This window comes from Electrona antarctica (assembly GCF_951216825.1).
Source record: "Electrona antarctica genome assembly, chromosome: 18".
Classification (NCBI taxonomy): domain Eukaryota; kingdom Metazoa; phylum Chordata; class Actinopteri; order Myctophiformes; family Myctophidae; genus Electrona; species Electrona antarctica.
Window position 1 is genome coordinate 37,170,896 of NC_136799.1, and position 22,999 is coordinate 37,193,894.

At 46.6% G+C, this 22,999-nt stretch overlaps 1 protein-coding gene across 1 annotated transcript in view; it reads right to left on the reverse strand.

The window, feature by feature from the left end:
• The window catches only part of LOC306941631 (formin), an 80,423-nt gene extending 57,424 nt beyond the window's left edge, over positions 1–22,999 (reverse strand). The window contains 7 exon segments of the mRNA XM_079527187.1: positions 566–653; positions 9,017–9,158; positions 13,514–13,729; positions 13,731–14,266; positions 17,189–17,250; positions 20,051–20,174; positions 20,494–22,999. Coding sequence (XP_079383313.1) covers positions 566–653; positions 9,017–9,158; positions 13,514–13,729; positions 13,731–14,266; positions 17,189–17,250; positions 20,051–20,174; positions 20,494–22,362 — 3,037 coding nt within the window. The 5' untranslated portion in view covers positions 22,363–22,999.

Sequence of the window (22,999 nt, forward strand, 5' to 3'; positions counted from 1 at the left end):
AATTCCAGTACTTTAACTTCTATAGTCCACTACATCTCAGAGGCAAAAATGTTACTTTTACTCCACTATAATTATTTGAAAACTTTAGTTACTTTGTAGATTTTGATTATTATTACAAAACATACATTACCCAATTCGGCCTACCGGATATACATTTTGGACATTTGTAAAAGTCTGGAGTTAAAGTACAAAGATATCGGTATCAAAATCCACCTAAAGTACCAAAAGGTAAAAATACTCATTGTGCAAAATGTTCTATTTCAAGTTTTGCATAAAAATGCATAAAAATATTGTGGAAATCGCGACGCATTGTCGGCTTGTAGATCGGCTATTTCCACAATATTTGTATGCATTTTTATGCAAAACTTGAAATAGAACATTTTGCACAATGAGTATTTTTACCTTTTGGTACTTTAGGTGGATTTTGATACCGATATCTTTGTACTTTAACTCCAGACTTTTACTCCAGAGTAGAGCCTACTTCTACATTGCAGCATTGATACTTTTACATGCGAGTACTTTTTCCACCACTGGGAGAAACAGACAAACATGGTTTAACCCTCACCTGTCTGGATGTCCTTCATCTCCAGGTGCAGGCTGGAGATGAGGATGCCCACATTCTGGGATCGCTTCCCATCCAACAGCTTGATGATCTACCACCACAGAGGAAGGAAGCACAAGGGAAAAGGTTTGATTAGATTCATTTAGTCGGTTTAGGATTTAAACAAACAAAACAGGCTTAGTTTCTATTGATGAGAACTGAAATTATGTGTAAGACCAGGGGTTCTCAACCTGGGGGGTCGCGACCCCTCGGCGGGGGTCCCGAAAATATTTTGGGGCGTCCCAAAATTATTTAAAAAAAACAACAAAAAAAAACTTTTTTGCAACTGAATGGCTGGACAATGGAAATGTAGAGTTTTCATAGTACACATATTGCATGCATAAACCTTCCTTAATGATTATATCTGGTTTCAGTATATATTTATGATGTATTTTCTCTAAGGTTACTGTAGCGGTCAGTTTGTATTGGTGGTGGGGAGGGGGGCGGGGCGGGGGTCGCGAGACATGGCCAAAGCATTTTCGGCGGTCCGCAGCCAAAAATGTTGAGAACCCCTGTGTAAGACTATACTAATACAACGTGTACAGTAAGCTTAAAATAAATAGTCCTACTATTGGTTCTGTAAATTACTAGTAACATTTCCTCTTTAAAGAAAAGAGGGAAAGAAACTATACGTCTCATATCTAAAAAAAAAAAGAAACTTTATCAACGTTAGAAATTATTTTGACTGTGAACTATTTCACAGACTTGAAATTGTATTGTTGTTATTATTAATATTATTACAATTATTATTATTATTATTATTATTATTATTATTAATGTATTTAATTTTAAATAATTCTCCCATCTACATCATTCTATTCCCTGAGCGGCGACGTGAAAAGTGAATATTAAGAGCTCTGCTCTGCTCTGAAGGGCCAGGGTGACGATCAGTCCCATCACGTCCCACACTGACTGACTGAAGGGCCAGGGTGACGATCAGTCCCATCACGTCCCACACTGACTGACTGCTCTGCTCTGAAGGGCCAGGGTGACGATCAGTCCCATCACGTCCCACACTGACTGACTGCTCTGCTCTGAAGGGCCAGGGTGACGATCAGTCCCATCACGTCCCACACTGACTGACTGCGTGGAGGACTGCAGTTGATGGACGACTGGGGGAGATGTTCAGTCCAGTCTACTGCCTCACTGTGTCTGTGTGTTTCTGTCTCTGACCACCACACTCATCAACACACACTGTCATAACCCCGCCGGGGTGACGCAAAGCACACAAGCACGTGCACACACATGGGACTAGGAGGCATTTTGTCAAGTTTTATCAGGCACGCCGGGCAGAGGTTCCAGAAAACACACACGTGCACACGCACACACACACACACAGTAGACAAACACATACGCAAACACGCGCACACACACACAGCAGACACACACTTCCCGAAAGAGCATGTGTGTGATATAATCAGAAAATATCAAGCCGCAGTGAAAGTACAAAGGCAGAAATAGCACCATAAAAGGACACTCTTAGAAGAGTAAGGCAAAAAGAAGCAGGCCTTTTTATAACAAACTATAAATTCACAGGATTTTTATTTGTGCCTACACATGGTCACAATTACTTATGACTGAATTAGCCATAAAGCCACAGAGAGTTTTGGCAAGGTAAAGCCCCGCTCTAAAAGTTAATGTGTCAGGCTTCTTCATTAGGTATTACGGCGTGGGCCGGCTACCGGGGCTGGACACTGGGAAGTGGAGAGCAGGAGTTCTTTAGAAGTGGGTATTGCGTTACAGTCACGTTAGTGGGTGCCATGCTGCTCGCAGAGTCCATTACTCTGGATCACTGGGAATCTCCCACTCGGGGTGGACTTGAGTAGAGCGGCACAAAGCGCCGGGCTTTTCCCAACACCTCTAACCCATCGAGACCTGAGACCAGATTATACACACACTTCTAATCTAAATCATGACAGCTTTCTGAAAAATCTATGTTTCTATATCAGTGGTCCCAAACATTATCTGTAATCGGCTGCCGAGCCCCATCTGAAAATATGAAAATATGTTGTTCCGGGTACCCCCCCGAAGCAAAGATTTGAGTTAAAAACGTTCGCTGTGAAAGAATATATATTCAAAGATTTGTTCACGTTTTCATGATTCTTTCAAAAATAGCAGTAGCTACAAGCTCGTGTATATCTGCTATTTTTTATGAGCTAAAGTTTTAAATTATGGTTAAAAGCCAAGGTGACACAGATGCGTTCCAGGTCTTAACGGACTAATTAAGGACTTTGGACGGGCCACACTAAAAGCGTCCCGGGAACCCTTCCCGCTCGCTGTGGCTCCAGAACTCGCCAATTAGCCCAAACAGTTAACTTAATGAGAAAAGACAACCGAGGCCGGCCGCTTGACACGCAAAGCAAGGACAGCGGCGAGAGAGAGAGAGAGAGAGGGGAGCGTTCCCTGCTGCCATGCCACGCTGATGCTGCTGTTGTCGTCATGTCATCAACAGGTAACAGCACCCCCCTGTGGACAACAACAAAACTGCCCCCCCCCCCCCCCCCTCCCACACACACAGATATTGGCTAGAACACAAAGACGTAAAGACAGCTCTCATAGTGTAGAGAAGATAAAGAAAATTAGATTTGTCTTTATTAGCACCGTTACGCTTTACAATGTCCGTTACATTCACACACACACACACACACACACACACACACACACACACACACACACACACACACACACACACACACACACACACACACACACACACACACACACACACACACACACACACTCACTCACTCACTCACTCACTCACTCACTCACTCACTCACTCACTCACTCACTCACTCACTCACTCACTCACTCACTCTCATCGGGAGCAGTAGGGTTCAGTGACTTGCTCAAGGACACTTTGACATACAGCGAAAAGGAGCCGGTATCAAACCGGAAATGTGGGTTCCCAGATGGCTGCTCTGCCTACTGAGCCACTGCCGACCCCAAGAAGTGCCACCATTTGAGGCGCGCCAGGTGGCAGATGTTAGGTAGGGTGGCGGATCATTTAGACAGCCATGGACGAGTAGAAAATGTGCTGTCTGTCCATCTTCACACCAGCGAGACTTAACCACTTGAACTAACTCAAGCATCCCTATTCTGTGAGCATCATTTGCTGAAAATAGTCACTTTACAAGCTCACAACCAACCCCCTGGTTGGTGAGATTGTGGATTGTGTCTTTTCTGCAAAAAGATTGATGTAGAGGGAACAAGAAAAAAACAGCCAACCCCAGTCAACTAAGTATTATACGGTAAGTATAGAGGGTTTCAGTGGTTAATCTCACACACCCACCCTGGGGTGTCCCGGGCCAAAGCTCCAAATATGACTCCAATAAACCAGCTATGATAGTTCATAAGTCACTCCCGAAGAGCCATGATTCTAAAGCAGTTAGAGACACGGTTTGTTTAAGGAGATCCATGAAAAATAAACTTGATATGGATTTGATTTATGGGGAAGTGGAGGAAACTGCTGCGCAATGTTTAGCACGTTGCCGGCGAATGCGCGCACAGTAATTGACCTGCATGCACACACAGTGCCAAGCTATACCCTTCCATGAATGCATGAGTGACCACGTGTGTGTTATTCCCAACAACAGCCCCCACATCTCTGTTGATTTCCTCATCTCTTCTCGTCATCCTCCTCTTCATCTCTCCATCCCTCCTTTCCTCTCTGCCCTCCCCCCCCCCCCTCCATCCCTTCTTTCCTCTCTGTCCCCCCCACCCCCTTATCCTCCCGCCCCGAATGCACCGACACGCGCATCCTCTACGCTCCGCTGCACGGTCCCCCACAGTTGCCCCCCTGTCAGCGGAGTGAAGCCACATGCCTGCAATTACCGTGTGTACCACTGAGAGAGAGAGAGAGAGAGAGAGAGAGAGAGAGAGAGAGAGAGAGAGAGAGCATTCTCGTCTCGTTCTCTGTTACCTTTGATATGGTAATCAACTGACAGAAACGGCTCCAGAGTAAACAAGTGCTTTGATTTTGTGGCGTGGCACATGTGATAAAGATTTACTCACGCTCACGTAGGCAACGAATGTTTGGCACCCCTCCCGGCACCCTCCTCACTCCCTTAACCGGAACGTCTCTAAACATTATTGGGAGCCGTCGGAATGCGGTGGAAACGGCCGATATACATAATGTACACACGCATTCCATCCTCGTCAGCTCGTCTCCCCTCGTTGGGCTGGAGCCCTGGGCTCTGGTGGTGGCAACGATCTGGCAACACTTTCCGTACAAGTGCATCGGGGCTTGTATAGGCATGTACTGTCATCACACACGTGAGTGTGTGTGCGTGTGTGCGTGCGTGCGTACGTGCGTGCGTGTGTGTGTGTGCTTGTATTATTATTATACATGTATTACTTGAAGGGGCTCAGAAGCTAGAGCGTCCGCTTGGGACATAGAAGGTTCCCAGTTCAGTCCCATAAGCCAAATTCCAATACCCCAAATCTCGGCCACTCACACTTGCTCACTCACACTCGCTCACTCCAGCATTGTGGTGTTACAGTGAAATTGGTGATCTGTTGAAATATGTGACAATCGTGTGTAGACGTCACATAATAATGTCAGTGTCTGAATGTAAATCCTTGCAGTTTGTTCATTAGCAGAGTTCAACCCAACAGTATTCAGGCCATGTTTTTAAAGACCTCTATGTAAGTTGTGTGAACTGAAGTCCACACTCAACAAGATGTTCACATATTTCGACAGGTCACCAATTTCACCGTAATTTGCCATGCTGGAGTGATCGAGAGTGAGTGAGCGAGTGGCCGAGATTTTGGCTCTGGATTAGCATCGGAGCGTTCTTGAGCAAGACACTGAACCCCTAATTTCACCCGATGAGCAGGTTGGTGCCTTGCATGGTACAAACCCAGCACAACACTGCTAATGCTAATGTGTATTAGCTAATAATAGGGAAGCACACAAGTTTCACTAGAAATACTTGCATGGAGCTACCATGTGATGATGACAGTGTATATTCAATCTGGCCAACAGAGACATGAGGCTGTGTGTGCGTGTGCGTGTGCGTGTGTGTGTGTGTGTGTGTGTGCGCGTGTGTGTGCACACGGATTGATATCAGTGGTACGGGGAGGGAGAGAGGGAGGCAGACCACTGGCTGCATGGTCAGATACTGCAAAGTAAGGTAAAACATTGTCTCATTGCCTCCTCCAACAAGACTTAACTTACACCCTAATACTTTGTTGATCGGGGTCCCCCAGGGATCTATACTTGGCACCCTCCTTTTTTTCCTTGATACCAAATCTACCAATCACCAAACCTCTCTCAGCGAAAATGGCAGATCTACAAGCCCAGATCTGAGGTTGTAGATCTGCTATTTCTGCTGAATTATTTTCGACTAATGTTCGCCCAGAATAGGATGCATCATGTGGTTGTGGACTCAAATCTGGAAGTAAACGGCTCACTCACTTTTGGGCTCTAGTTTGTAACGGGTTGGGTTTGCACTGGATAGGTGTCGGAGTGACATTTCGGGCTTACACACACACACACTCTATATCAGACTCAGACTTGAGTCCATCCATCCATTCATCCAGCCATTACACGCCCTTATACAACACTCAGAAACGCCACTCCCAACACCCATTTGGTGCAATAAATCAGTTCTAAACCGGAGCCCAGCAGCGTGCCAGCAGTTTTCTTTCTGTGCACATTGCACAACAGTCTGTCTGTTCACCTTCAGCTGTAATGGTAATGGATGTGTGACTTTCCTCTTACTAGCTTAAGACTCAAAACTGCCTGGATGGGCCCGGACGGTTAGCTCAACTGTCTGGGCTGCTGAGCCAGCCTGACGGCGTGCCGCAGGTTCGACTCCCGATCCCGACGGCCTTTGCCGCGTGTCTTCCCCCCCATCTCTCTCCCCGTTTCCTGTCAGATTACTTCCAACCTATCAAAAAAGGCAGAAAAAAAAGACTGCCTAGATGAAAGCAAATCTATATCCATCCATCATATATCTACTTCAATCCATCTATTCTCCATCATTAATTGCTTATCAACTCTGCATGGGTCATCCCCCCCCAAGCTATTCAACTATAGTCAAGCTTCTGGGAAGCCATCATCGGTCGATGATTCAGACGATTTCTCTCTCCGTGCGAGCATAAACTTTTAGGGATAAAAGATGGAAATCTAAACAAGTAACTTTTGTTTAGCCAACCTTTGAGATGTGCTGCTGGACTGCCAAGCGTGCTGCGAGGAGAGGCACGTTCACTCACACAGCGCTGTCTCCCTGTGTAATCACAGAGTTGGACTGCAACTCATCTCGCTGGTCCCCAAACAAAGATCATCTGATCATCACGAGTCTAGAATCTGCACGCCCAGGATCACACCTCAACATGCATATCAGAGCTTCACTGTGCTTATCAGATCACAGTAAGTAAGCAGCTTGATGTACAAGTACACCCCCTGGACATGATGTACAAGTACGCCCCCTGGACATGACGCTAGTATGTCGCAGGGACTTACCCCCAATATAACCCTTGATGCTGAGTGCCAAACAGGGAGGCATTTGGTATGACCAGGCCAGGGATCGAACCCTGACCTCTCAGTCTCAGTTCGGACACTCTAACCACAAGAGCCAATGAGCTGGTTATATCTAGGACCACAAAACACCACCGAGGCAAATTCAAATGCTCAAATTATTGTATTCTGCACATGTTTTTTGTGGATTAGTCTTTAAATGGGGTTAACATTACAGGACTCTGATGATGATGTCAGGTCTAGACAGGAGACAGTTGGCAGGACTGGTGTCTGGTTGTGGCCTAGTTGAGTTGGATCGAATGTTGGACAGCTTCAGAGTGACCAGAGTGGATAGAGAGGGTTCCAGGGACGGAGGCAAAGGGAGGAAGAATACGCACGTGCACCACACACACACACACACACACACACACACACACACACACACACACACACACACACACACACACACACACACACACACACACACACACACACACACACACACACACACACACACACACACACACACACACACACACACACACACACACACACACACACACACACACACACACACACACACACACACACACACACACACACACAGAAGGAGGCCCTGTGGAGTGGACTGGAGCCGTAGCGGATTGATCAGAATAGGGTATGGATCTAGAGGGGACAGTCTGGGCCTGTGGCCGATTTTTAACTGCTTGGACGCCACTGCAAGGACCACGGCGACGGGGGGGGGGGGGGGGGGGGGGGCAGCCAGGATGCTGCTGCTGACACAGCATTCTGGCTGCAGCAGAAGTGCAGAGTTGCAACATTGACATGTAGGACCGTTCTAAATTCCCTTATTGTTATGTACTGTACTAACACTGTTTGTCCAAAGAAAAAAGGACTGAATTAACCCATTCATGCCTGACCTCAAAATTTTAAAAAAAATCTTCTAAATCCTCCAGTTTTCTGAAATAAATATTTTCACGATTTTTCAAAAATAGCAGACCTACAAGCTCGTAGCGCGCCACTCGGTGGCGCGCTATGAGCTTGTAGATCTGCTATTTTTCAATAGCTAAATTATAACGTTAATGTTTAAAACACCAAAAGGGGTTCCCGCCCAAAATGGGATAAACTAAACTAAACATGTCCAACGACACGTCCAGTTCAAAACGTAGCTCACAAACTCAGAACTCACTGTAGTTTATGATTAGAGTGATGGAATACATGGTAACACACACACAACACGCTACACAAACATGCAGTGCACACAAAAAGCCAAGCGAGGCCGGTGCCGTTTTTTGCCTTTGACTTTAGAGTACCGGTTCATAAGGGCAGAGAAATCCAGCTTGATTGTGAAGCTCCTGCTGAAATGAAACCAGAACAACCGGGTTGGATTGACTTTCAAAATAAGCCAAGGAGACGTGAACTCATTATAACCCCAATAGCCTGGGTTGACCCAGCACAAAAACCTGGGAACTTGGCAACTACGGTGTGGAACACAAGAGAATAAGACTCCATTTCTTCCAGGCATCCCTTTGTTTTCTCGTTTTGATTTATGACTCCACATGACGGACGACGGCACTCAAAAAAGAAAAAAAACACTTAAAAAGCTTCAGGTAGGCCTGGGCCATGGCTCAGCGGTCCAGGCACCTTGGCTGGTAATCCAGTCTGGCAGTGTGCCGCGGGTTCGACTCCCGATCCCGACGGCCCTTACTGCATGTCTTCCCCCCATCTCTCTCCCCATTTCCTGTCAGCCTACTGTCTGTCCCTCCATAAAAAAAAACTTCAGGTAAAGCATGTGTCATCACTTGACACATTTTAAAGTTCAGACATTTTCCCACACGGAATGTCATGCTGCACCTCCTCATCACTTGCCACAGAACAATCTCAAACAAGCGGTAGAACGCAGCCAAATAGCAGAAAGCGTTGAGGAGTCAGAGGTTCAACACCAAACATACCTTCTTGGTTTTAGCTTTTTTCTCGTAGGTGTCGGACAATGGCTTCTTCTTGGGCTGCAGCGTGGCCTTGGAGAAGAGATCTTCGAACTCTGTGGTGTTGACGATGACTGCCTCCTCCAGGGCTCCCCATAGTGTGTTGTTGCTGGAATCAGACAGACACTTCACACTTAACTTAAGCCATTTTGACCTGAGATCAGATTCTAAAAATGTCTTCTACATCCTGACACGATTTTTCAAAAATAGCAGACCTACAAGCTCGTAGCTTGTAGATCTGCTATTTTTCAATAGCTAAGGCATAACATAATGTATTGCTAACACCAAAAGGGGTTCCCGCCCAAAATGGGTTAGGCCCTATACTTAGCGAAAATAGCCCATCTACAAGCAATGATGCCATTATGTCGTGAGCTTGTAGATCAGCTATTTTTGCTTATTTTTCTTTACTTCCTTTGGGGGAGGGAATAACCTACCAGTACCTAGCGCCTCTTTTTTATGAAACCACAACGCGAATAAAAGGCATAAAAGGCCACAATGACCAGGTCGTTATGGCCGTGGCCAGATCAGGCTGCTTGGCACAAAGTGAAAATACTACTCGTGTCAAATTTGGTTTCTGCCAGGAATTATCTACAAAATATAGTTGTTTATTTCAGGCTTATTCTGCTTCTATATGTTTATCTCAATTTTCCTTTTTCCCTGCATGACACAAACTGAGATAGAGAATTCCAAAGCCAGTCGGGGCTCTGCACTTGAATAAATAAAATAAACGGATAACGGATAAATAACCTAATATGTGCTAGCAAAAGACGATTAAAAAAATAAACATTCGCATTGTTTCCGAGGGTGCTGGATTCATGGCGATGGGATCGTTTCTGCAATAAAGGAGCTTTTACAGGCAAACGAGGAAGACGATGGGAGCGAATGCTGTGTTTGGGCCGTTGCTTGGCAACCTGGTGAAAGCAAACAGAAGCTGCATGCGGGGGGACGAGCGCTAAGACGTTGGGATCACAGGGTTCAGCGTGGCTCTGCTACCAGTACCTAGCGCCTCTCACCACTGCCACAACCCATAACCTACCAGTACCTAGCGCCTCTCACCACTGCTACTGCCACTACCCATAACCTACCAGTACCTAGCGCCTCTCACCACTGCTACTGCCACTACCCATAACCTACCAGTACCTAGCACCTCTCACCACTGCTACTGCCACTACCCATAACCTACCAGTACCTAGCACCTCTCACCACTGCTACTGCCACTACCCATAACCTACCAGTACCTAGCGCCTCTCACCACTGCTACTGCCACTACCCATAACCCACCAGTACCTAGCACCTCTCACCACTGCTACTGCCACTACCCATAACCTACCAGTACCTAGCACCTCTCACCACTGCTACTGCCACTACCCATAACCTACCAGTACCTAGCGCCTCTCACCACTGCTACTGCCACTACCCATAACCTACCAGTACCTAGCACCTCTCACCACTGCTACTGCCACTACCCATAACCTACCAGTACCTAGCGCCTCTCACCACTGCTACTGCCCATAACCTACCAGTACCTAGCGCCTCTCACCACTGCCACAACCCATAACCTACCAGTACATAGCACCTCTCACCACTGCCACAACCCATAACCTACCAGTACCTAGCGCCTCTCACCACTGCCACAACCCATAACATACCAGTACCTAGCGCCTCTCACCACTGTCACTGCCACTACCCATAACCTACCAGTACCTAGTGCCTCTCACCACTGCCACAACCCATAACATACCAGTACCTAGCGCCTCTCACCACTGTCACTGCCACAACCCATAACCTACCAGTACCTAGCACCTCTCACCACTGTCACAACCCATAACCTACCAGTACCTAGCGCCTCTCACCACTGTCACTGCCACTACCCATAACCTACCAGTACCTAGTGCCTCTCACCACTGCCACAACCCATAACCTACCAGTACCTAGCGCCTCTCACCACTGTCACAACCCATAACCTACCAGTACCTAGCGCATCTCACCACTGCCACAACCCATAACCTACCAGTACCTAGTGCCTCTCACCACTGTCACAACCCATAACCTACCAGTACCTAGCGCCTCTCACCACTGCCACAGCCCATAAACCTACCAGTACCTAGCACCTCTCACCACTGCCACAACCCATAACCTACCAGTACCTAGCACCTCTCACCACTGCCACTACCCATAACCTACCAGTACCTAGTGCCTCTCACCACTGTCACTGCCACTACCCATAACCTACCAGTACCTAGTGCCTCTCACCACTGTCACTGCCACTACCCATAACCTACCAGTACCTAGTGCCTCTCACCACTGTCACAACCCATAACCTACCAGTACCTAGCGCCTCTCACCACTGCCACTGCCACAACCCATAACCCCGTAGGAGGAGACAGTGACCATGAATCAGCACATATCCAAAGCACCGCTTGTCCACCGTTTAGATTTCGACGACGCACAGTTTGATATATCGATTGAACCACGGATACAATTTGATACAATTTTACACACCGTCAAATCCTGTATGCATGAATTTAATACTGAAAGTGCACAGATGGAATACAATGGAGCCGTGTTAAGGGTCCATTTGATTCCATACGTACACTCTTGGAGATACCGAGCTGTAAGGGATACATTTGGTTCATAACTTTCAATCATTTAACTGGGGACTCACTGGGACCCCCTCAAGGACCCCGGACACATGGTGAGAACCTAAAGCATAGTTAGAACCGCAAGCACCCACACACACGCACGCACGCACGCACGCACGCACGCACGCACGCACGCACGCACGCACGCACTTATCATCACTGTTATAACTCTGTTTACTCTTCCCTCCACTGACCTGTCATAAGTTCAGTTTTTGGCAGGTCAGTCTACACTAGAGAAAGCATTTTTTTACGACTAACGAGACGAGCTGGAGGTTTTACCGGGGCTTAAATACCACAGCAATCAACTCACTCAATTAGTGTGAAGTTAGTCCAATTGTCTCTATTTGTTGTTGGCCTCCTATCGCAGTGGTGAAAACTGAAAAGTATTTATCTGGAGCAGCCAAAAGGCTTTCTGCTGAAGACTTAATGATACTGTCCTACAATCCCCCACGTCATTTGTCACTGCCTTGCCTTCAACAGGGAGGTAAATACTGTAGCTCCATGAAATGGACCGTCTCTTGAGACAGCTGCCTGGGTCGGAAAGTTAATTATATAACCCCCCCCCCCCCCCCCCCCCAAGAACGTTTAGCTTGCAAGAAAATGTTATAATCGGCTATATTATGCCTTAACCCATTACATGTTTTGAACTCAAATCTTTGCTTCTGGTGGTCACTGGAATATCATAATTTGATGGGGGTCCATGGCCAAATACATATCATTTTGGGGCTCCTTCACTCTTGTTTGAGAACCACTGACATAGAAACATACATTTTTCAGAAAACTGTTTGGATTTAGAAGACATAACATTTTGTCGAATCAGCCGCAGGTCTTAATGGGGTCAATTACATTTAAAGCTTCTAAAGCCCCCGTTACATCATCTTCACGCAGCTTCCCCGGGAAGTCGATCCGCGCGCTACGCTGCCGACCACTCGTTCGACTTACATTCGTGCACCTGGCATCATTTCAAGGCTTACAGCGTTTCCCCCCTCATAACTCCAGACCCTCACACCATTAACGCAGATGACACCGTTGATCCAGATACAGTTAAACATCTGACCCATTTAATGCCCCTTAAACTTGCACCTCTACTGTAAAATTTATAGCACATGAAACTGCTAGTGGCCCAGACGGTTCTCTCTCTCCATACGCTGGCCAAAACCAGCTAGAGTGCAAACCACAACTCCACTCCCCCCCCCCCCCCGACTAATCCAGCCATGGAAATACAAGGCTATAAAGCTAAAGGGCCCTGGCATTCAGAGGCACAGACCACAGCCACTGTAAATGGCCTGGATAATCGGCTTCATTACGGAGCATCTCAACTGGGAAGCAACACTGTAACAACAGGAATGAATGTCTGATGCTTCAGAATATGAGACGCAGAACTACAGTGAACGCCAGACTCACACAGTGGGTGGTCAAGTGATGATATGAGTCTACACAATTAGAGAATGGAGATGAATTGTTCTTTTGATCAATGTTTGCCTGTTATCTCTCCTAATGGCACCACGTCAACACAGCATGGAATTGTGGACAAAATCGCACGACAACAACATATTCTAAGTCTTGGGTCTGAGAGGCTAGATCTCATCAAACGGTGGTCCGTGGCTCAAACGCCGTGTAAATAACGGACCTTGATATGAAAAGGGTTGAAAAGCACCGGTGTAATGGAATGAGGGTTGAAGTGCCCTTGAGCAAGGCATTGAACCACTACCATGAAATGTTCTATGAGATACTTGTAAACAAGTATCTGATGCTTAGTCCAGTTATCCTGGGTAAATATAGTAACTTTGCTTTGGTTGTCGGCGCCACCGGGTATACGTACTTATTGTCCTGAGGAATCTGGATGCGGGTCCAGTACAGGGGCTTCATGGGACAGGCCGGCTCCACGGCAGGCTTCCGCGGGGCCTGGTCCACCTTCTGGCCCATCCCGAAGCTGAAGCCCCCCATCATGGGGGGAGGCGGCGGAGGGCCGGCGCCCGGAGGGGGCGGAGGCGGAGGCGGCCCGGCTCCGAGCAGACCGGGAGGAGGCGGGGGTGGGGGGGGGAGGAGGAGGACCACCTCCTGGCAGAGGTGGGGGAGGTGGGGGTGGTGGGGGTGGTGCCCCTCCACCGCACGGCAACGGGGGAGGTGGGGGAGGTGGTGGAGGCGGTGGAGGCGGCGGAGGTGGTGGTCCGGTCTGGCCTGGGAGTGGAGGAGGAGGAGGAGGAGGAGGAGGAGGAGGTGGGCAAGGTCCAGGGGCCCCCGAGGCCAGCTCGGCTCTGCCTCCCAGGTTGAGTTTCTTCGGCGGGCTCTGGCCGGGGCTCTGAGCAGGGTGGCCGCCGCGCTCGCCCTCCGGGGTTTTGACGAAGGTGTCCCGGTCGGTTTGGACGCACACGTTGCGGTAGGTCTTTGGAGGATGGTGGTCCACGGTGGACACGCAGGCCTCCTCGCGCTGCAGCACACCTTGTCCCACCGGTTCCACAGCCACCGCCGCGCATTGGTCTCTTAGCTCCATCTGGCCCGTCACTCCGTCCAGCCGCGACATGGCGACGGCATGCTCCCCTCGAAGCTGGAAGATCCGGAGCTCACATTCAGCCTGCAAGGAGCAAGAGGAAAAAACAAACAAACAAACAAGCAAACAAAAAAATGTCAAAAACATCCAAAAACTATGCTTCAATTTTAGATTTTCTTGACGAACCATTTAGATGAAAATGCATCAGTGACATTTCAGGAACTCTTCTTAGAAAAATCACAATTTGATTCCATCCGATCTTTCCATAAATAAAACCTATTAAACAGACATTTCAAGCAATGAAGAAAAATGGGAAATACAGAAATCCACCCAAAAGGAAAGTATTGATTTGCGTCTGAGAAGAAAAGGAAAAGCTTTTGCAATGGATCTAACATATGTTCCTTTTTAACTTGTGGTCAGTTTAGAAGTGAATTGGTTGCATCCTTTCTCGTGGCTAAACTAAACTCCCCATCTCTCCATCTTTGTCAGTGTCTGTATTACCCGCTTATTTTAAGGGTCAACGATAAATGACAGTGATTTGCATAGCAGACAAAGGCAAATACTGAGAACCCCATAGTCTCTAATACGAGACTCAAAAGGATTTCAACATCGGCAATTATTCTGCAATACAGTTAGCACTATGTTTTGCAGTCTGGCGTGGACATGACTTGGGACACATCATCATTTGGAGGAGGAGAGAGAAAACAACAAACTGAGACCTGTGATAAACTTTTAAACTTTTGAGTTAATACAGCATTGGCAGCTTAAAGCAGCACTACTTAACTTTCCGCTTCTATCCCGGATTTGAACCTGTTTCTTCTGCCATTTTTACCTTTGAGCTAACAGAGCCTGCCTGCTTGCACGGGGGATACATTTAATCTTGACAATCAGGTCAAAGTTTGTGTCAGATCCTGTGTCTAGGAGACCTTTCACACAATCTGAATGTCTCAGTAGAAGAGCAGGCGGGAGACGAAATACAACCATCGCAATTGTATTAAGTTATATTGTATTAATAAACAAACCTTTATTGGTGTGTGCCAATAAAATAAAGTGGAAATGTGAGTACTTTGTCCTCCATTGATTTGAAATTTTGGATGTGGTAATTTTTAATTCATACTTTCATTAATTCCACTGAGAAAACCCATTGTTGATGTGCAACCCCTTTTTCTAATTTATATAAATATTTCATTTTACATATAACAACTACCCGAAAAGCATTACTGTACTCACTGTAATGGAGTATGACAGTAAGAACTAATGACAGGTTGCTCAACATTGGACTTGAATCTATAATTAACCAGGGACTTTGGATTTCATGTTGACTTAGCGCCATCTTGTGCAGCTAAAGAAAACTGCAGTGACTCAAGCTGATTTTCCACAAGGAACTTTTTCATTAGAAAGATTAGTTGACCTCATAATGTACATGTAAGAACATGTAAGACATGTAAATCAATTTTGTCATCCACTACCCTAGATTCCTGCTTTAAATGTAACTTTTCAAGAATTACAGTAGAACTTCCTGCTAGACAAAGGCAACCCACGTTCTGTAAACGGTCCCCCCCTAGTATCTAACATTATGTTTCTGGGACAGTAGAAGCTCTCATATCCATATCGGTTTTAATCCAAAAGGTGTCAGATGTTGTTTGCGGTTAGTTGTTGTGTAGTGTAGTTTGCTGTTAGTTGTTGTGTAGTGTAGTTTACTGTTAGTTGTTGTGTAGTGTAGTTTGCTGTTAGTTGTTGTGTAGTGTAGTTTGCTGTTAGTTGTTGTGTAGTGTAGTTTACTGTTAGTTGTTGTGTAGTGTAGTTTGCTGTTAGTTGTTGTGTAGTGTAGTTTGCTGTTAGTTGTTGTGTAGTGTAGTTTGCTGTTAGTTGTTGTGTAGTGTAGTTTGCTGTTAGTTGTTGTGTAGTGCAGTTTGCTGTTAGTTGTTGTGTAGTGTAGTTTGCTGTTAGTTGTTGTGTAGTGTAGTTTGCTGTTAGTTGTTGTGTAGTGCAGTTTGCTGTTAGTTGTTGTGTAGTGCAGTTTGCTGTTAGTTGTTGTGTAGTGTAGTTTGCTGTTAGTTGTTGTGTAGTGTAGTTTGCTGTTAGTTGTTGTGTAGTGTAGTTTGCTGTTAGTTGTTGTGTAGTGTAGTTTGCTGTTAGTTGTTGTGTAGTGTAGTTTGCTGTTAGTTGTTGTGTAGTGTAGTTTGCTGTTAGTTGTTGTGTAGTGTAGTTTGCTGTTAGTTGTTGTGTAGTGCAGTTTGCTGTTAGTTGTTGTGTAGTGCAGTTTGCTGTTAGTTGTTGTGTAGTGTAGTTTGCTGTTAGTTGTTGTGTAGTGTAGTTTGCTGTTAGTTGTTGTGTAGTGTAGTTTGCTGTTAGTTGTTGTGTAGTGTAGTTTGCTGTTAGTTGTTGTGTAGTGTAGTGTAGTTTGCGGTTAGTTGTTGTGTAGTGTAGTGTAGTTTGCTGTTAGTTGTTGTGTAGTGTAGTTTGCTGTTAGTTGTTGTGTAGTGTAGTTTGCTGTTAGTTGTTGTGTAGTGTAGTTTGCTGTTAGTTGTTGTGTAGTGTAGTTTGCTGTTAGTTGTTGTGTAGTGCAGTTTGCTGTTAGTTGTTGTGTAGTGTAGTTTGCTGTTAGTTGTTGTGTAGTGTAGTTTGCTGTTAGTTGTTGTGTAGTGTAGTTTGCTGTTAGTTGTTGTGTAGTGCAGTTTGCTGTTAGTTGTTGTGTAGTGTAGTTTGCTGTTAGTTGTTGTGTAGTGTAGTTTGCTGTTAGTTGTTGTGTAGTGTAGTTTGCTGTTAGTTGTTGTGTAGTGTAGTTTGCTGTTAGTTGTTGTGTAGTGCAGTTTGCGGTTAGTTGTTGTGTAGTGTAGTTTGCTGTTAGTTGTTGTGTAGTGTAGTTTGCTGTTAGTTGTTGTGTAGTGTAGTTTGCTGTTAGTTGTTGTGTAGTGTAGTTTGCTGTTAGTTGTTGTGTAGTGTAGTTTGCTGTTAGTTGTTGTGTAGTGTAGTTTGCTGAATTCAGGTGTGAACAACACTTACATGCAACTTCTCCACCTCTTCTTTGCATTCTCTCTTCAGCTGCAAGAGGGAAGCCTGGTGCTCTGAATGGAACATCAAGAACAACACACGGTTAGAAGAAGCTACACAGTGGCTGCTCCAACACTCTCATAGGACCTACTAGAGCATCCCAAACAGTGGGTCGGGACCCCATTGTGGGTCACGGACCGATTTCCGGGTGTTGCGAGCGAATATCTCCCTTCTTTTTTCATACATTACAAAGAAAAAAAATCATTAATAAAATTAAAACAATCAAAATAAATTCTGAATTTAAAGGATTCAGTGATTTGGGTGATTTGAGTGATTTGGAAAACAAGTGGGGGGACATGCGACAGGCCAGCAGCACGCACGCCAAGGCCCGCCCCCACTCGATCATGATTGGCGGAAGGCCCCTCTCTATCCTGATTGGAAGAAGGCTGGGCCACCTAGCCAAAAACGAAACTTACGGTTTATTGACCCCCAGAGGTTAACTGGGGACAGGGAGGAACTCCTTATATGGTCAGCACACTCTATAGTAGGGAGGATTATCACAACAAAACAAAAAAAGATGTGAAACCCCTTTTGGTGTTAGCGTTATGTTATGCTTTAGCTATTGAAAAATAGCAGATCTACAAGCTCATAGCGCGCCACCGAGTGGCGCGCTACGAGCTTGTAGGTCTGCTATTTTTGAAAAGTCGAAGAACGACTGACATAGAAACATAGCTTTTTCAGAAAACTGTAAGGATGTAGAAGACATTTTTAGAATCTGATCTCAGGTCAAAATGGGTTAAGTTAAATCACTGAATATACCTTTAATCTATTTTCACCTGCTTGGGTCCCGGGGAGACATCACATTTCTCTTTTGGGTCACAGGCTAAAACATTTGGGAACCACTGCTCTAGTGCAGGGGTTCTCAACCCGTGGGTCGCGACCCCTCGGGGGGTCGCCAAATTATTGTAGGGGGTCCCCAAATTATTTAAAATAATGTGGCGCGCTATGAGCTTGTAGATCTGCTATTTTTCAATAGCTAAATTATAACAATGCTTAAAACACCAAAAGGGGTTCCCGCCCAAAATGGTTTAAGGTTATTGTAGCAGTCAATTTATATTGGGGGTCGGGAGGGGGCGGGGCGGGGGTCCCGAGACGTTGCCAAAGCATTTTCGGGGGTCCCCGGCCAAAAACGTTGAGAACCCCTGCACTAGAGCATGGTTCTTCAACGTTTTCCAGCCCAAGGACACCTTAGCTGAGCAGGGACCCCCCACTACATATTATACAATTGTGTTTGCAGATTCAACTTTTTCTTGGATTTCATAGATAGCTCCGTAGACTTGTTTGACAGCACTTAGTAAGCAAACAACATGGAAGACATTTCTGTCTTCAGTCGTAGGATACTACTGAAGGGTAAATCACTTCCCACGTGTAACATTAAAAGGGCTACACTCCAACTCAACCAACCTGTTTTGATTTGCAATTGTAAGTGCAGTGCCTGCAGTACAACAACATTCTTCAACACATACTGTACAGAACAATCAATATCATATAACAAGTTATATATGTCTAAACATTTTAAAAAGGTGACAGATCTGTGTATGTGAAAGAATCCACAGCGCTAAATATTTGACAGGCATGGGACAAAATGTTGAATTTCTATTTTGCTAACGAATTTGTGACTTTGTCAACCCACTTAATTAAAGGATACAAAATATATTTGAAGCTCATTGTAAGCCTTTTGAGATTACTGATTTGATTCATCATCATGGTAATAATACTGTGTGTGGTACTGGTATTTTGCTGAGAAAGATATACGCTTTACTCTGAAACATGTAGTTTTATGTACACTGGTGGTAATTGTCCAGCGTGAGTTGAATATGGACACGCACGCGCACACGCACACACGCACACGCGCACACACAGCTGTCAAACCATCAGGTAAGACCTTCGCTCTGGCTATTTATCTGCTAATTTAACTGCTTTAAACCAAGATAAAAAACCTCTCCTATAAACAGTCCACGTGTGTGTGTGTGTGTGTGTGTGTGTGTGTGTGCGTGCGTGCGTGCGTGCGTGCGTGCGTGCGTGCGTGCGTGCGTGCGTGCGTGCGTGGCTGCATGCATACACAGTGCAGACAGAAAAGGCCGACATGTTTTCCTTGCCAAGACTCTTCTTCATTCCCTACAACTTTCTAAATCCCAACCAAGCACATAATCCTGTGATCTCATGAAACTTCACAGACCGCACCATGACTGTGTGTAGACAGACACTACCCTGGATTCCTGCTTTAAATGGATTTAAAGGATATCTTACGCCCAGCTTCATCTGAAGCTCAGCCACAGACTGTCGCACTGTGGTGCTCGTCACCCCTCCTATTGAATTAGCCGGCCAGATTAAGAGTTTCGGCTGAGCACGTCTGGAGGCTCAAGGCCTATATTTGTTTCAGTGTACCGTGGCAAAAAGGAAATAAACACCAATGCCGACACAGGAAACACAACATATTTCTCAATGCTATACTCACACATGTTCACAGCCTAAGAAAGGAGTAAGGAATATATGTGTAAGGTCATCCTGCTACAGTATAGCCATATCAGCACTGACTCAGGGTTTTTTTTTTTTTTTTGCTGAATCCTATCACTCTATTGTGAGGAGGGCATGGGAAAAAGTGCGTGAAACATGTTGTGCGTGAAACATGTCCTTTTAAGTAGGCTGGAGGAGATGTTCCAGTGTTATGTCAGCGTTTCTCTACTTGTTAACAAAACTACAACACATAATAATACAAAAACAGATGCTAGGTTATGCTATGGGGCAATGGAATGAGTACAATTAGTGCCTCTTCAAGCAATTATCTTTGGGTGCGGAGCTCCATGTTCTCACCTGCCTCCGTGTACCTGAGCCCCACCTTCTCCTCCTCATCCTTGGGCTTGGGTGGGGGCCAGACGGCCTGGAGACGCCCTGGGGTCCGGTCCTCAGTATCTAGAGGAGACGCAGGAGACTCCGTCTAGCAGAAAGAAAGACAGAAAATAGTGCACACACTTATAAACAAACACACTGGCATGGACACTGGAATACACACAGATGTTATTTGTATTTGTTTTATTTAACCTATATTTAACCAGTAAAAACAGATGCCGGAAAGAACACCCTCATTTTCAGAGAGTCTACATTTCCCCAGAGGAAATGGATGCATTTCATTCAGTTTGACCAGAAACAGGGATAAAACTGAGATATGATGTTCCTACTATAATACAAAATACAGATGCAATTACAGAAGCTATGCATTGAATCAATTTGGGATTTCAAATTGTGTCACCACGTACTTTATCCTCTGTGGGACTTTTGGGCTCACTTCCAGGAGATTTGGAAGTTCTCTCGAAAATGGACTTCAGCAGGTCCTTCTCGCCTTTGATCTTCTTCTTCACGGCCTCTAGGTCCATAGGGTCCGTTGTTTCCTTTTTAATCACCTTTGGCCCAAAGAAACTCTTGAAGGTTTCATAGGCCATGTCTGAGGCTGTCCGCCTTGTGACGGTGGACGGCAATGCGGTCATTTCTGTTCCTGGCGCTTCCTCAATCACCGCTTCCTTGCCGCTGTCGGGCTCTTTGGGTTTGTGTTCCGCAGGGGGATCCTGCCCATGGTCCTCCGCCTTTTGTGTCCCATCTTGGCTTTCTGTGGCAACATTTGTTTCAGCAGTCACTGCCCTGGGCTCAGTCCGTTTCTTTGTCAGAGCGGCGGTGACCTGCTCGGGAAAGAAGCTTTTCCCTTTGTTCACCGTCTTCTTGAGGTTGAGCAGGGCCAGGTCGGCGTCCTTCTCATTCTGCTTGATCTCCGCTAGCGTCTCCCTGTCCTCGCCTACCGCTCCCTTCCTCAGCACCCGCAGCCCGCTGAAGAGCGCCGGCAGCTGGAAGGAGGGGGCCGGAGAGAGGGCCGTGCCCCTGGAGGAGGGTGAGGCAGCGGAGGTGGCAGACAAGGCCATTGTGTCCGCGGGCTTCTCGGAGGCAGGCGTGTGGCGTTGGCTCTGCAGTGGGGAGTCAGGAATGGGACTTGGCTCGCGGACAGCTGGGCACTCTCCAGGGACACAGCAGGACAGCAACGTGGTTTGGCTCGATTCTGAAAGGTCCTTTGTCTTATCATGAACAGTGTCGGGAGGCTTCTGTGAGCTGGAGCAGGCTTTAACTGAATCATCAGGTGGCGTAGAGACCTGGTTTGTGAAAGGCCTCTCATTTAGCATCTCAGCCACAGCCTCCTGCTCTTGTCCATCAATCAACAGCCTCCTGTTTTGTCCCTCTGACCCCTTTGAATGTGAGGTGGTGGCAGCATCATTAGATGCATCCTCCAAGTCTGGAAGTCCAGATGTGGTGGAGAGATCAACAGTTGAAGGCACAGAAGAGTTTCCTCCTCGACGCATAGAGCCAAGGCCAATTCTAGACATCGCTTTCCCCATCGTTTCTCCTTCCTCGGCCCCAGTGGAAGCAGCACTTGCATGGGGCCGACAGTTTTTGCTCTGCTGAGGAACATACAACGGCAACGCAGGGTCTGTCCCCGAGTCCGTTCTGCTGGCGTACTTGTGCGTGTAAAGAACAGATGCGTCTTTCAGCGATCTCTCCAGCAGACTGTGCGTTCTGAACACGGGCAGCTGGTAGACCCCCGGCTCATCAATGTCACACATAACTGGACTGGAGGTCAGCTGACCCGAGTTATCAACACCATGACCTAGTATCTCACTGTCCTCCTTGTGGAGGAGGGGCCCGCCGGTCTCGGCAAGTGTGTCCGATTCACTACCGAGGGCCCCCTCCTCATCCTCCGTTTCCGTATCGCTACAGATTTCCACCATGGTGACCTGGACCAGATCGGGGTCGACGGTCACGGCCCCTGATGTTCCACCTCGGTCCTCCTCACAGGACTCCGTCTCCCATGATTCAACATTCTGCTCGTTGTCACAGTTTCCAGACATATCTCCAGGCACTCTGAACGTGTCACTGCTGATACCATCCCTGGCACTTTGATCACCTTCGGACGGAGAACTCCGCTCGTTGGACAGTGTTCGGAAAGACGTCAGCACGGCGGTGTGGTGGCCTCTCGCCGCCGGCGACGCGGAACGTTCCCAGACGAAGACATTGGAGAGTTTGTCCAGGAAGGAACCTGGGGGCTGCCTCCCCCGTCCGTCTGACCCATTACTTACACCGTCCATCTTTACTTAACCTGTGACATTCACTAAGAGCTAATGGAGTCGGTTCCAACGACGAGGGAGCAATTCCTGCACAGAGGGTCCATTGAGAATGTCACAAAAGGTGTATCTCCCAAACTCCAGCCATCCAACCTGCCCCCGTTCCACTTTTACCGTTGCTCGGGAACAAAAGGCCTTTGTGAGGACAAATCCCCCCTGGCTCGTCTTACGCTCTCCAGGAGGGCTCCAATTATAACAACACTATCCTATAATCCTGTTAAACTACACACAAGCAGACACCATATATATACACCGTACCACACTTTCACCACTTCACATACAAACTCATTTTAACTGTACATTGTAAAAAAAGAAAAAGGAAAGAAAGTTCAGTTCACTGTCCTTTGAGTGAGATTCCAAATGACGTCCTGGGAAAAAAAGGCCACGTTGTTCACTTAAGTTGCTGGAGGCATGAGTCTCACACAGAATAATCTCCCTGGGAAACGTGGGAGAAGTAGCCACTTCCACACTTTCATGAACACAAAAAGGGTGCTTTGCAATTCCAATAAAGTTAGGCGTCCTTCCTTGTGTGTCGATATAGAGCCGGGACTCTTTTTCCACTGCCAAGCATGTGGGTGTGTGTGTGTGTGAGTGTGTCTCA